At 44.6% G+C, this 15,003-nt stretch overlaps 1 protein-coding gene across 1 annotated transcript in view; it reads right to left on the bottom strand.

Annotated features, from left to right (window-relative positions):
• Nucleotides 1–15,003, bottom strand: part of fbxl7 (F-box and leucine-rich repeat protein 7) — a 69,504-nt gene that overhangs the window by 43,523 nt on the left and 10,978 nt on the right. Inside the window, exon 2 of the mRNA XM_035429927.1 lies at nt 6,274–6,363. Within this exon, the coding sequence (XP_035285818.1) occupies nt 6,274–6,363 (90 nt within the window). The remainder of the gene's footprint in view (nt 1–6,273; nt 6,364–15,003) is intronic.

The raw sequence follows: 15,003 nt of genomic DNA, 5'->3' as shown, positions 1-15,003 counted from the left end.
CTTACCCCCAAAACTATACGTTGGTGGAAGCAGGAATGAGTACACAATGTACCACAAGACAAGCTTGTAGAGTAGAGATGGCGAATTTTACAAACAGCTGACAACCCGTAGAAGCCTGTAGGACAGCTATGGGTTACTTCTGTAGAGGAAACTTGCAGAAGTAGTGTCTGTATGCCCACACTTCCCCGGGTTGAACAAAATGTCTCGACTAACAACATAATTCAAACTAATAATGAGAAGGCTACAAACCTGAGGCTGAGCTTTGGGACTAAGAACCTTTACCGCAGGGCCTGTTCCTGGAGATCTAATATCCAGTGGATTTTCCTTTCAACCCTAATTTGGCTCACACCCGATTCTACTAATTAGCAGCTCACGGAGATCCCTAGCTGTTGAATGAGGTGCGGCTTTGTTATCGTTGGAGAGAAAGCCTACGGGACAGCAGATCTCCGGGAGCAGGATCGGGGAGCCCAGCTCCATCGCCCGAGGCCACGTTTTTTTTGAAGCCATTTGCAATCAATATCCTACATTCACCACGGCAGATAAAATAATCTCTTTTCCAGCTCGAGAGCTCTCGCTCCCAAAGATGACGTGAAAACAGCGATATGCGAAACCCGCAGCTATTCCTGCGTACCTCGTTATTAAAAGCAGTCGGTTATTCTCGGATTTTTTAAAAAAAGGGGGTGGCGAAGCCGCGGTCAACGGTTTCGGCGCTCGACGGTGATGCCGCGAATGCAGCGAATTATCTTTCGGACGGCCGGACGACGGACGCGGACGGAAACACGGCCGGACGGCGCGCTAGAGACCTGTCGATCGCGATCGCTCCCGAACAGCCGGGAAGAGAGCAGCCAGCTCCTCTTCTTCCGGGCTCCTTTCCGTACCAAACTCGGGGGGTGGGGGGTGTGCACCTTTGAAGGTAAACCGCGCGCTATCCCGCGTCGAGCTGAGGGGGCGATTTCTCCGAGCAAAAGGACCCTTCTTTCCTGGAGCCCCTCAGCTACGACAACTACTACTGCTGAAGCCATTTTATCGCTCTTAATGGGCTCTTAACTTCTGTCAGCACTGAGATTCCTGCAAATCAAATAAAGGGTCCTTCTTTATCCTCTTTCAATTCCTAAAACTTTTCTTTTTTTTTTTTTTTAAAGGCAACGAGGACAGATCTAAAAAAAAAAACTAAAAAAAAAAACATTATAAATTTGTTCCTTATCATACAGCCATATTACTTATGATGAAAAGCTATTTAAAACAAAGTTAAAGGAAAAGTCAATAGCTGGGGCAAAAGAAATACAGGGTACCGCTTTAATTGAATAAACCTCTGTTGTGTCTTCAGCAGTAAATATCCCTGGAAATGTAATTTGCCGATGAAACAGATAAATATTGTATGTCGTGCCTAGAAAAGGGCTCTTAGCATACAGCGAGGTTTGCAGTGCAGTTGTGCTTTTTTTTTTTTTTTGCGTTGTCCCAACAGAGTTTTGGAATTCATCATATTTTGAGACTTTAAATCAACACAGATGTTTAAACGAAAGCTAACTCTTTCCGATGATTCAAGCAACATACCAGCTATGCCATAGCAAATTCAATTATTGAGGATTTAAAAAGTTTTAAAGATGGGTTTGAAGATTAATCTTTAAAGATGAGCACTGTTCTGATGGTGGTAGAGGATACGGAGCAGTTCTGACAGGGAGTTACAAAGACCGGAAGGACCAAGACATTTGAGCATCCTGTCTTGAAACCAGTATTATTCCTTAATGTTGTAACCAGTAATTCCTGGTAACACCATTAAGAAATAAAAAAAAATGCTTATTATTTCCTTGCTTAGAAAATGGCTAAAAGTAGGTCAGCTCACAGTGCTTGTGGTTTACATCTCATATATCCCATAATCCACTTACGCAGCTAGATTTCTACTGTACCAGACCACCTGAGGTAAAGGACTCTGCTTAACCCTTTAAGGTGTAAGATCACAAAAACGTGATTAGAATGTTCATAACTGAACATTCTAACGCTGACGTAACAATCGCCACTGGTGACTGAAAGCAACGGAGTTCTAGAACACTCGAAAACATTCCAAACATTCCAAAAAACCTACGCTTCAAAGAGTTTAAGTGAGCAAATGCTGACTGGATTCTTACTGAGCCACAGCCAGTTTAGTCTGCGAGTCTTGAAGCGCAACGCACACCTGTCCACAGCATCGCCTAGGCAGGGAGGTTCTCATTTTTGGCAGGGTTTTCTCAGCCTCATTGTGCAACAGGGACTCCTGTGGTCAATCAGGCACCTGCTATCTGTGCTTGCCAACTGTGCATGAGGTGTGTTCATCCCACACAAAGACAACCACTGACTTGCAACACGGACAGAAAAAAGGCAAACATGTCTTGTTATTTCTTTTGAATCTTTATTTTTACATTTCTTTTACTTTATTTACTAGCCTGGCCTGATTTGATGAAGATTTTAATAGTGATGGGGATAGTCTACAAATGAGGTTGGGAATTTCAAATTGTTTTTTAAAAAATGGGATTGGCTATGGGATTAGTGGGTCACTGACAGAACATTGTGCCTTCACTCGCTACGGTGTTTTTTCCCATTGCCATATTCTGGTGAAAATTCAGTGGAGATATCAGCATCATGGACTTTTAACTCCACACAGGCACTAAACCCAAACGAGGGGGTATCATTGTAGAAACAGTATTATATTGCAAATCAGCAGGCAATCACCCATAAGGCAGAACACTCGCCTCCCTATAATTAGCCTAAATCCTCAAGATCTCCCACACAGAGGATGGAAAGTCTAAATTAGGTTAAGTCTGACGAGGTCTTTTTACAGCCTGGAGTTTGGCTTTTCAGGATCAGGGTCAGTCATTCCTGAAAATGACTAAGCCTGAGCCAGTGAAACTACCCTTTCAAGGGTCTGCATGCCAGGATAGATGGAGGCCGGGAGATATTGCATTCCACATAATGAGCTTGTGTAGGACTTCCGTGTTACAACTGATTCAAACACAGGATTATCTTCTGGATTACCGCCATGAGAGATTGGAGTGGTGGGAAAACCCAGTGCATGTGAAGAAGCATGCTGTGGACCAACTGTGTTCCGGTTCCCCATATGGGGGGGGGGGGATATCAGAGGTGGAAAGTCCAGGGCTCAGAAAGTAAAAGTACTGCCATGTGTTTCTTCCACCCATGAACGCAGCTGATTTCACTCATTAGTTCTACCTCCTGGCTAAAGGAATTGTGCTAATTAGCAAACACAGGTGATTGGAACAAAACACTGGGGAAGACTTTTACTTTCTGAATCTGGACTTTCCACCTCTGGTCATTCTCTCTCAGCCAGATTTCTACCAGACCGCCTGAGGTAAAGGACTTTGCTTACCCCTTTAAGGTATTTGATTAGAATGTTAACTGAACATTCTAATGCTGATGTAACAATCGCTTCTGGTAACTGAAAGCAATGCCGTTCTAGACCGCTGACTTTTTGAACTGAATTTTGAAAAAAATAAATGTTCCAGAAAACCTAATCTTCAAAGGGTCAAGAGAAGCGGGCATTAGAGGCTCGACACGCTTCTATGATGCAATCCAGAAGATGAGGATGGTATTTTCAGTCTTCTGCAACACACTGTCCCTCAACCATTTAATACGGATAATATGGGCCTTTCGTTTGGCAAGTTCACCCGCTCGCTTGTAATGTGCTCGTAAATTAAGGGCTGCACATGAACTCGAGCAGACAGCTGGCACTGGATGCTAGGCCTGCACAAAATGGCCGACGAGGTGCGGACGCTAGCCTCGTTTAATTTAGCGGCACGCCGCTCCGCCAAGTCCCAGCTCGTGTATTATCGAGACAGCATCGCGGTACCAGGCCAGCGAAGTGAGCGAAAGTCCACGGCTCGAAAGGCGAGGCACAAAGGATCAGGCTATTTCCCGTTGCTACGGATAGCGTTCCTGTTCGGACCGCCGCGTGATGGAAGGCCGCGTGCCACAGATACGATTCTGAGCTTCGATAGCGAGCGACCGCAAAAAACAAAACAAAACCAAAAAAAAAAACGCTGTGGCCCGGGGACAAAATAAGACAGCCGACGGGAAACGAAATGCTCGTGCTCCCCCTCTAAAATTTGATGAGCGCAGTACCCAAGTAAAACAGTAATTAGCCGCCGAAGGGCTAATCTAGCGCTCTGTTTTTTTTTCCTCCTCGGTCGGCCACGGAGTCTCACGCTCGCTGCGAGAGGAACACCCGAAAGTGGAAAGGAGCTAAATAAGACGGGCTTTTCCTTCGGCGCGTCCGGGAGGAACGCCACGTTTTCGTTATATGACTGACAGCTGTCAGTCAGTGTTTGTGTGTCGACTTGAGGGGTCAGGCTAAGGGTACCGCTTCCAGCCGGAATGTGGAAGCCCGCGGTTGCCCCGCCTACTGATATCGATGGTCCTGATAGAGCCGTTAAAACTGCTGAGTCAGGATTGAGCTGGCAGGGAACAGCACCCCTGCACCGCTGGCTGACGGGCTAGTAAGTGGCGCAGTGTTTTTGGGGAGATGCCTCTCCTTGCTGTTAGTCTGGTGCCGCCAAGTCCAGGGAGACAAATTATGGTGTACACAGACCCGGAATAGCCCACAAGGGCCGCTATCGGAAAGCAAGCAAACTGTGTGTGTGTGTGTCTGTGTGTTTGTGAGAGTGTGCGTGTGTGTGTTTGTGTGTGTGTATATGTGTGTGCGCGTGTGTGTGTGCGTGTGTGTGTGTGTGTTTGTGTGCGTCTGCATACGTGCGTGCGTATGTGCGTGCATGTCCATGTGTTTTTAAAACTCCAATAAAAGAGAACAGGTTAAGAACAAAGCCTGCCAATGTCAGCACTGGAGTTCTTGGCCCAGCAGCGCGTTCCTGATTGTATGTTGTTTTTGTTTCAGCATACACTCCCTCTCCCTAAATGAATGACATCTTCATACAAGAAAGGCTGTAGACAAAACTATGTAAGACTTCTGAAAAAAGCCTATTTTACACCAGGTATAGATGCCATGGACAGTGAAGCACAATTTTGCCAACTTCAACTGTAAAAAAAAAAATTAAAAAAAATGCTGCAATTAAAAGACTGCCAATTCAACAAGTAACGCACACTAAGCTGACCAAATATTACATTACATTATTATATAATGTGTATTATTACATTACTGTGATTTGGAACAAAATTATCAACGTCCAAAGATCTTACATTCTGGCAGTGAAGCAAGATCTACTTTGATAAACAGTACAGAGGATGAGCTCATGCCTTCACTGAAGCCTGTTGTTGAAAACAAAACATTTTAACCCTTGATGCCCCAACATGCACCAGCAAGCTACAAACCTCACACTCATTTATAATCAGCCCTGTAATTCCATACCATTATTTAAGCAGTGAAAATATGACAAGGGCAACAAACAGTGTAAGTCCCACTATGAGTTTTCATCACTTGCTGTGTCACCAAAAACCCACAGAAATTCTACACTATTGGTATGTTTAGTTTTTCAAAAGCCCTGTTCCTTCCCATAATGCATTGCACTAGGAGGCATTTTTCATACACGACCAACTGCTACAGTTCTCTTTTTTAAGAACTGTTTATCTAAGAGTTGCATGTTGAATGACATGGAAATTAAAGTCCAAGTAAGTGTGGGCAAAAACAGACCAGACCAGATCTAAATGAAGAAACAAGACTGTGTTTTCGTTTTCAACTCTTTTCCCTTTCTCTCTCCTCTTTCGTTTCTCACGATCACACTTTTTTTTTTTCTCATAACTTTCTTTCCCTCGTCTCCTTTCCTCTCTGGCTTCTCTTCCTTTCTCTCACTCTCTCGCTCTCTCCCCCTCACACGCACACTTGCACGCACACACTCACACACTCACACACACACAGGCACACTCGCACGCACACACTCACACACAAACACACACACACACGCACACTCGCAGGCACTCACGCACTCACACACACACTCGCACGCACACACTCACACACACACACACACACACACACACACACACTCCCGCACGCACGCACACACAGGAAATGTTCAGGTCCTAATATTACACTGGATCGGGGGGGAAACATTCCTGCCCCTGTTAAAGACATGCCGTTGCACTCCCAGAGAGGCCAACGCTTGTCAACAGCGACGGCCGCAGCCAGTTCGTTTTCACTTTAAGGCATTTCCAGAGATGCAAAATCTCTCCCCCCCTCCCTCCCCCCTCCCCACTCCCCCCTCCCGAAAATAGCCAAAGACGGAGAAAGGGAGGGGGGGGGGGGGAGATGCCTAACAAGGACCAGATGCTCACCTTCGCTGGTAGCCGCATTCTTCGGAGCTTTGGTCGACGTGGGATCCGTGCTTGAACTCACATCCGAGGAGATGCTGGAGCTGCCTTTGCCTAAACAACGGGACACAGGCGTTTGGGACGTATCAGGACACAGGACACACACTTTTCGCAGCGGGGCAACGCGAGAAGGCAGGTGATAGTGCGTTCAAGAACGCAATGTGGTGTAAGGGCAACAAGGTTGTGTGCATGAATACATATGAACATATGCACAGATGTACGCAGGCACGTACACCGGTAAGCTGAAAACAGAAACATGCCCAAACCCAGAAAACCTCTCACCACGTGTAGACAGCAGCAATTTCCTGTTTCCGGGGACAAATAGGCTATATGATCTGTATTTTTACCCAGTTTGTAAATATCACCGATCACAGCTATGCATCATCACCCTGCTTGTAAACAACAGTAAAAAAAAAAGTATGAAATAGAGCCTTCAAAAATTCAAAAAAAAAAATCACTGAGGTGGTACCCTATAGCCATAGAAAATTACGCCATTTTAGCTGTTTCTTGATAAGCACATGACTGACAGTGGAAGGCTGAAGGTCTTGTGTGCCTATAAGTAACGTTTTACTGGGATCTAATCTACAAGTAAACCAGTGTTGGTGATACAGCTCGTATAACCAGGGTAATTGGTGGAAACAAATACCTGCATAACACACCCTCAGCCCTCCCTGAATTCTTCACAGGTCTCATCCGTCCCCTCCTCAACACTGGACCACAACAGCACTAAGCTCTTAAGTCTTAACCTTAATGCTCACAACCGCACTGAACACCTCTGTTCCTCAGGACCAGCACCAAAGCTCGCAGTGAGTCACGTAAAAAAACGCCTGGAGGTGCCACAGATGGAAAAAAAAAAAAAAAAAAAAACTCAAAAACAACACGGTGTACGCTCAAATGTTGACCGTACAAGGAAAGCGTGCATATCGTTTCCAAAATTACAAACCGCCATTTGGGCTCCAGAACCTCTTTGCTACGAGGTCTCATGAATCAATCTTGCTCACACCGTACAAATTTCACATTACTCATTAAACAGATGCGTTTTCCAGCTACTGGAAGGAGGTGCAGTAACTCAGAAGATTGTTTTAACAGCATAAATTCTGCCCAGTGTTTCATTAAGGTGATTTAGTCCATCAAAAGGCTGACAAAAAATCTGTTGCAAAAGTAAGGGGATTATTTTATTGAGGACATTAAAAAAATGTTTACTTTGCAATTCGACTAGGTTATTCTAACAGTAGACATTACTCAGGATTCCTCATGGCAATAGGGGTGGATTCAAGCTCAGTAAAATTCAAAAGCTATTACTTAAAAATACATATATTTAAAAAACCTGAGACAAGTGGACGTTCCACATCCTTCTTCAAAAGTTTACAAATGTTTGTTGTGAAAAGTAACCACTCTTCTATACAAAAAGATGAAATAGCTAACAAGCATGTGTGGACTAAAATGCACTTTGAGCAGCAAATACTATGCTTTTAAATTTAGATACACATCACTGAACTGGTGATCTCATTCCCCAAAAAGCAGACAGGCAGGCAGCTTTTCGGTCAGCCAGAGTTTTACAAAATCAGCACTGCAGCGGTCCACAAACAGCAGCCATTTTGCATTCTTTGACCAGCCGATCCTCATCAGAGCTGCTTTCCCTCACCTGTCTGGCAAGAGGAACGCTGCACAGCCAATTCGCTCAGCGCTGGTGGGCCGACAGCTCAGCCAATGGCAGGCTGCCAGCGAGCAGTTACCGGGCACGGTTTCTGCTGTATTTGCTGATTGGGTCAGTGTTCTGACAGGGCATGGTTCTGATTGGGTAGTGTTCTGATTGGGTTAGGGTTCTGATTGGGTCATGTTCTGACTGGGTAGAGCTCTGACTGGATCAATGTTCAGATCAGGTAGTGTTCTGATTGGATTAGGATCCTGATTGGGTAGTGTTGTGTTCTGATTGGGATAGGGTTCTGACTGGGTAGTGTTCCGGGAAGTTAGAGCTCTGATTGGGTTAGAGTTCTAATTGGGTTGTGTTCTGGTTGAGTTGTGTTCTGGTTGGGTTGTGTTCAGATTGTGTAGTGTTCTGCCTAGGTTGAGCTCTGATTGGGTAGTGTTCTGATTCAGTAGCGGTCTGATTGGGTCAGTGTTCTGACTTGGTAGTGTTCTGATTGGGTTAGGGTTCTGATTGATCTATGAGTTCAGCTAGTTCTCTCCCTGGGTAAACTGCAAAGCACTTGCACATGGAAAAAGTAGAATCAGACACTCCCATCGTGGCACTGTCTCCTATCAGTGCTTGTAGTACAGAGCTGGGAAGGGGGGGGGGGGGGGGGGGTGGGCAAGCAGTACTAGTGACCCAGGAGAACGGGGGTGGCACTGCAGTTAGAAAATTTCTTCTGAAACTTAAGGGTTCACCTGGAGTTCTTAAGCAAGGTGGGAAAGTGCTGTCCCAAAGAGAAAAATACTTAAATTTAACGGCCTCAGTAAATATCCAGCTTAATAAATGTCATTCGTGTGAAATCTAAGCTGTGTAAGTCGTTCCTGGAACACAGTTCCTGGAGTATTTCTAAGGTAAAAATTCAATGACCATTTTCAAAGCTTTCCTTGACCTGATTTGTGAAGCAATGATAAAGCACTTCAGTGAAATTCAGTGGGATATTTTTTTTTGTTCTATTTAAAATGCAGCCCTCACTGCATCCACTTTGTGAGGGAAATTGTATGTCTTGGAAAAACAGGATGCTGAAGTCTTCAAATTACCAATGCTTTGGATTTCTGTTGCATGGACTAAGTACGGCAACAGAAAAGGTGAAGAGTTGAGAAATGCATAAACCAAATGAGTGCCAAGCATCTTCATGCGCTCTGTTCGAAATCTGAGCACTTTTTACAAACCCAGTCTGTCCACATTCAAACCGCACTTTCAGAGTTTTCGTGAACCACTGTGGATCATAAGGGATCATAATTACATAAATAAATTATGGGCCTGCATAATAACTGTGTGATTCACAACTCTAAGCCGCTAATTGAGCATGACTTTAGCTACTCCTTCATTCTGGCTAATTACATTACATTACAGGCATTTAGCAGACGCTCTTATCCAGAGCGACTCACACAACTTTTACATAGCATTTACACTGCATCCATTTATACAGCTGCATATATACTGAAGCAATGCAGGTTAAGTACCTTACTCAAGGGTACAATGGCAGTGTCCTACCCAGGAATCGAACCTGTGACCATCACAAGACCAGTTCCTTACCCATTATACTACACTGCCGCCCTAATAAAGGCTAATAAAGCATATACTGCACATTGTCGTGGAGAGCATTATAAGAATCCATCCATCCATTATCGATACCCGTTTATACTGAGCAGGGTCCCGGGGGAGGGGGGGGGGGGGTGTTGGAGCCTATCCCAGCATGCATTGGGTGAGAGACAGGAATACAACCCTGGACCGGCTGCTATTCTATCGCAGGGCACACACTCCATTCACTCACCATTCACTATTATAAGAATCCATGTCCGGTCATTTGAATGAGCTCAGTATTGTTATAGCGCCGTAGATTACCCAGATCCTGATCCTATACCTGCCAAATATCACTCAACTCCAGTTCCCTGTCAAAGAGGTTCTCCCTCTAGCCAGGGCAAAAAGTGCACCAGCTCTAGGCAAATAAGAGTGTAGCACGTAGGCATGAAGGGAAGTAAGAGAACACACACGCCAGTACTCTTACGGTTTAATAGAGCCCTGTAAAGCAGCAGGGGGGTGGGAGGATGACCGAGCGCCATCTACGAGAGCTCACGTGACCCAGGCCCCCCCGCCCCACCCCACCCCCCCTGAAAAACCGCCCAGCTGGGACCCATTACAGCACCTCACATCGGGGTCCCCCCTCAGACAGCCGCGTTTCACCCCACAAACCAGAGGTCTTTCAGGAGAGTTCAGCTTCCACTGCAGCAGCTGCTCAGCATTGTAAAGGTGACAAACTCAGGCAATAACTTTGTATTGCTCTGGTGATTAAAAACAAAAAGTTACTTTTCTGCTCTTTGCTTTGTAACAGCTTAAAAAAAAGTGGTAAACAGTAACAAAAATGTATACAGGCCTATAGCAACACTTTAGTTAGAGCAGAGGGGGACGGATAGGCTTTTAAAGTCGTCCGCTCTTATGAAATGGGCCAATTACCCTTCAAACAATGAGATGCCGTTTAACTGTTTTCGAATATTTTGATTTTGGGCTTTATTTTGATCAAGCACATATGTCCCGCCGGTAAAATAACATATAATTAATATACATATTATTTCTATATTATTTCAAACATTTAAAGGGATAGAGATGAGAGGAGGACTGCCTCCTGACCTTCCCACCAGTCCTCCAGGGGTCAAATGGGGTCAAGAATGTCAAATGGCCAGTCTCTACATCCACATGGACCCTGCTTGAGGCCAGCTCTTTATTTTCACCCAAGGGTTGAAAATAAGGGTTGGTCCAACCTCACATGCACACTTTAAGTGAGCACAAAAGACACACAGAAGATGCCAAGCAGTACGGAGTCTGAGAGCCTGTGGAAAAGCCAAAAAAAAAAAAAAAAAAAAAGAAGCGCCACTATTGAATTAAACACTATTGAATTAAATGCAATATGGAGGGAGCCCAGGGGTTTCCAAACTTCAATTTCACGACCCCCTGAACTGACCACCCTGTGGCTGAGGTTAGCATTTGAAACCTACGCCCAGTACCATTAGAGACTTTAAGGAAATGGCTATTTTAGCACAGACATGGGAGCAAATCACTAAATTGAATTACGAATATATATAAGACATGCAGCCATTTTGTTCAATACTTACATTTATTCATTACAGTGTTCATATTACTAAGGACATATACAGCAGATAGGGATTAGCTGCTCTGAAAGTGCGTAGTGTTGTATCATGGTCAGGGAACTGGGCTTTTAACCTAAGGGTTGCAGGTCTGATTCCCAGACAGAACACCGTCGTTCTACCCTTGAGCAAGATACTTTACCTGAATTGCCTCTGTATATATCCAGCTGTAAAAACGTAAAACGAAAAGGCTTAGTAAGTCGCTTCGAATAAGAGCGTCTTCTAAATGTCCATAATGTAAAGTTTTGCTGAAGGCTCCTGGAATAACGTCTCTGGATGCCAGGGATCATGCTGGCTGCCAGGGACTGCAATTTGGAACCCCTGCCTATATTCAAAATGTACACTTTTTATCCATGGTTAAGAGTCCTACATTGATCTTTATACAGTATGGCATGGGGGTGCTCAGGGGCACCACCAAAGATTTTGGGCCCCAAGAAAAGATCTCACATTGGACCTGACCACCACCCCAGGCCTCCCCATCCCTGCAGAATCACAGCACATTTTTTCAGGGCCTCTGTCCCCCATACGGTGTCACAGGGAGTGCTTCACACTGTGGCCACACATGCACCCTGCCTCTGCATTTGGCTTGAAGGCCTCATAAAAATAATAATGAAATACCAAGGCAGGAAGTGGCATTCGTAGGAGAGAAAGGCACAACGTAGTTACGCGACCACAACTGCGGAAGGAACTGAGCCTGCGATATGGATGCAAGCGATTCCCCCTTCCCTCCACCCCTCCCCCTGCTGTCGTCTTCCGTCCCAACAGCAACGACAGTCCCACAGAATGATGGCAAACGGGGTTCTGACTCAACTTGTCCAAGGCTGTGCTGAACTGCCGTTCTCATGGAGATAGTGCTCTGAAGCACCAGAGACCTTCAGAGGCCGTTTGAACAAAGGAAAAACTAGACAAGGAATCAAAGGAATAACCTCATGAAAAAGGAGTGCATAAATGTGTACAGTACGCTTAAGTATATCAAGAATATTTTAAGTACTTTATAAAGCTAAATTGGCCCATTTTAAGTATATATTAAGTATTTCCTGGAGCTATTCTTTAAGTATACCAATTATGAACTACTTCTACACTTTGTATCCTAAGTAATTTTTGAGTATGTTAACCCGTGATTGAAGTTCACTTGTGGAAAGTAACGTGAAAGTGCACTCTAAGTACACTACCTGGGATTTGGTTCCGACAAAATGAACTTAAGGCATACTTTTATTGATGTCTTTTTTTGTAACGGTGTACATAATGCACATTTTCCATTCCTGCTTGGCACATGCAGCGGTGAGCAATAAAATGAATAAATGGAGCCTGTTTCATTCTTCTGCCACAGGGGGCTGTCTATACAGACACAGCAGAGAGATGGATGACAGGATAAATCTTGTCATCTATCCACTCATCAGTGGATTGTCCCAGCCACAAATATGATGTGATGATATGAGTCACAACTGAGCTGTACTGAAGATAGACCACAAGGGGTGGGTGGGTGGGGGGGGGGGGACAACAAGGACGTGGCCGCATTCAAAAATCAAATCAACAGCACTGAGAACTTCAGTCTGCAGCATGGCTTTTAATCAACTCCTAATGTAAAGCTTCCAGTAAACTGCATAGTCCAACCGTGACGCAATCGGGAAAAACCCAATCACAGCTTAATTGGCAGAGCCGAAGCGAGGGCAATCGACGCAACCTTCAGCAGAAAGCCATCGCTCTCCTCATGTTTCAGCCAGAACATCTGGACGTTTTGGGTGGCACAGAGTGTGCAGTCATGTGATCCGGCCAACTGATCACGTGACCACAGTGAGTCCCTGCAATTCTAAATTCCGAGATGATTCCGCATTTTTGTTGCATCAGTAGTCTTTTTGAATACGTGTTACAATCCTCTGCCTCAGACAGGAATTTTAGTCACGAAGGCCCTGCGTTTCCACACAAGACTGATTCACACATAATTATGCAGTTCACGTGGAACATTACCCCAAATCAGCAGTTTTGAGAGGCTTCTCGGATGGACAGTATAAACTTTCCAAGGCATATATTTTCTCTTTCATCGATGTCTCTCACAGGGAAGTAGACTTTTTTAAAATAGAGGTTTTTTTTTTCTACCCCTCAGTTTATGCCCTTTTCTCCATTCTTAGATTTGAGAGAAATATCAATCTTCTGTGGCCTCTTGGGGATCTCTGTCAGGAAAAGGACTAGACCAAAAAGGCAAAACCCCACTTGTCAGCCATCAATAAAAATGGAAAAATCACCACTTTTGAGCCAGGGGCCTAGTTCCTGTCCTTTTAGAGTTTATTCAATCTCTTCCTCACTGCTTCCTCTGTGAACCTCGCAAAGCCATCTTCGCTAATAAACATGATTTACTTCCTGCTCTTACTGACCTTTGATTTCGTATGACAGCATTAAGCAATCGGTAGAAGAATTAAGTGTTAAAGGGATAGTTTCACTTTATGGAGTTTGTTATATTTCATATGATTTGACCCCAGACAGTTTATGTGTGCGATGAAGGATACTGTAGATACTTACAGAGGTTTCTGATGGACCCGCTGGCTGCACAACAGCTGAGATCAGGCTATTGAAGGGTTTTGCGGTCCAACGCGAGATAATACACTTCAAGCGGGCCAACTCCAAAGCAGCTTGCAGAGTGACGTAATGTCTCCAGGGGTTGTACGTGTTTGCCAGATTATTCTGTTATTTTTTTTTTTTAAATGTATGTTCGTTCTTATTTTCAGTTGGAACTAGTTCCTATGGCCTTGCAACCCCGGCCGAAGTAAACTGTGGCATAGGCTCCCTATATCAGCGTTCCTCCACAGGTCCTGGGGAGCTAATGAGCTTGTGCTGCTTTAGAGCTGTGAAGAAGGACTGGTCACAGCATAGATTTTTATGTTTATGACTGTGAATAAATCCTATGAGTCTGCTTGTACTGTACGTATAGCGTCTGGAAACTCCTTATCACAGAGCAAGCTGCTTTGAAGTTATCTGAAGTGCATTTTCTTGCTTTGGAACGGGAAACCCGGATACCTGTCATTGCAAAGTTGGTGGGTCGCCAGAAACATCTGTTAAGTATCTAAAGTATAGCCTACTTTGTTGGGCACAAAAACCATTTGGGCCAATCGAAAACATGCACTAAAACTGAAACTAATACCAAAAAAAACAAACTGTCTCTTTAAACTATTGGAGTTTTTACAACGGATTTTAGTCACTTTCGAATAAATGTCGAGCAGTGAGCAGCAATTAGATGGGAAAATAAAAACAAAATGGGGCTCAAACAAACCACTATCAAACCACATTTAAGCAAGAACTCAATCTATTTAGAAAGTTAGGGACCATGCTGTATATCAGTCGGACCAAATTCTGTGAAGTCTCAAAAAAAACGTCTCATTTAAACGGGTACGGTCCACGTGTATCTGGTTGTCTGCGCTCAATGACTCACAGAAAGTAAACTCTCTCTGCGCTGGAGCAGGGGTTAGCCGCTAGCTGCGGCTGCCTTCCTCTCAGCAGAAAGTTGCTGATGTCAGCCAAACAAGAGTGCCAGCTATCGGGCCTAGCCAAGAGCTTTAACCTCGCTTGTTTATCGCATGACTTTCTCCAGGCATGGTCTTTAAAAACTGCCCACAAGTAGCTTGGTGGTGGTGTGGTGGGGGGTGGGGGGGGGTAGTGACCACTGGACCAGCATGAGTAAGTCTGAGATATTTTTTCAAACCGTGGGTTTTCACAAACACGCTCACAAACACAACACATGACACACAAGCAAAGACACACAAACTCACAAAATGGCGATTAAAAATAGCCGGCGCGGAAGTGAAAACTATGTGAGCGTTTGCCTTTTTCAGCGTGTGGGTCCAGATTGGACCCTGTGGTCACTGC

The sequence above is a fragment of the Anguilla anguilla genome, chromosome 8 (genome assembly GCF_013347855.1).
Source record: "Anguilla anguilla isolate fAngAng1 chromosome 8, fAngAng1.pri, whole genome shotgun sequence".
In the NCBI taxonomy this organism is placed as follows: domain Eukaryota; kingdom Metazoa; phylum Chordata; class Actinopteri; order Anguilliformes; family Anguillidae; genus Anguilla; species Anguilla anguilla.
Note: the sequence above shows the minus strand (reverse complement) of the source record. Positions and strands in the feature narration are given on the sequence as shown.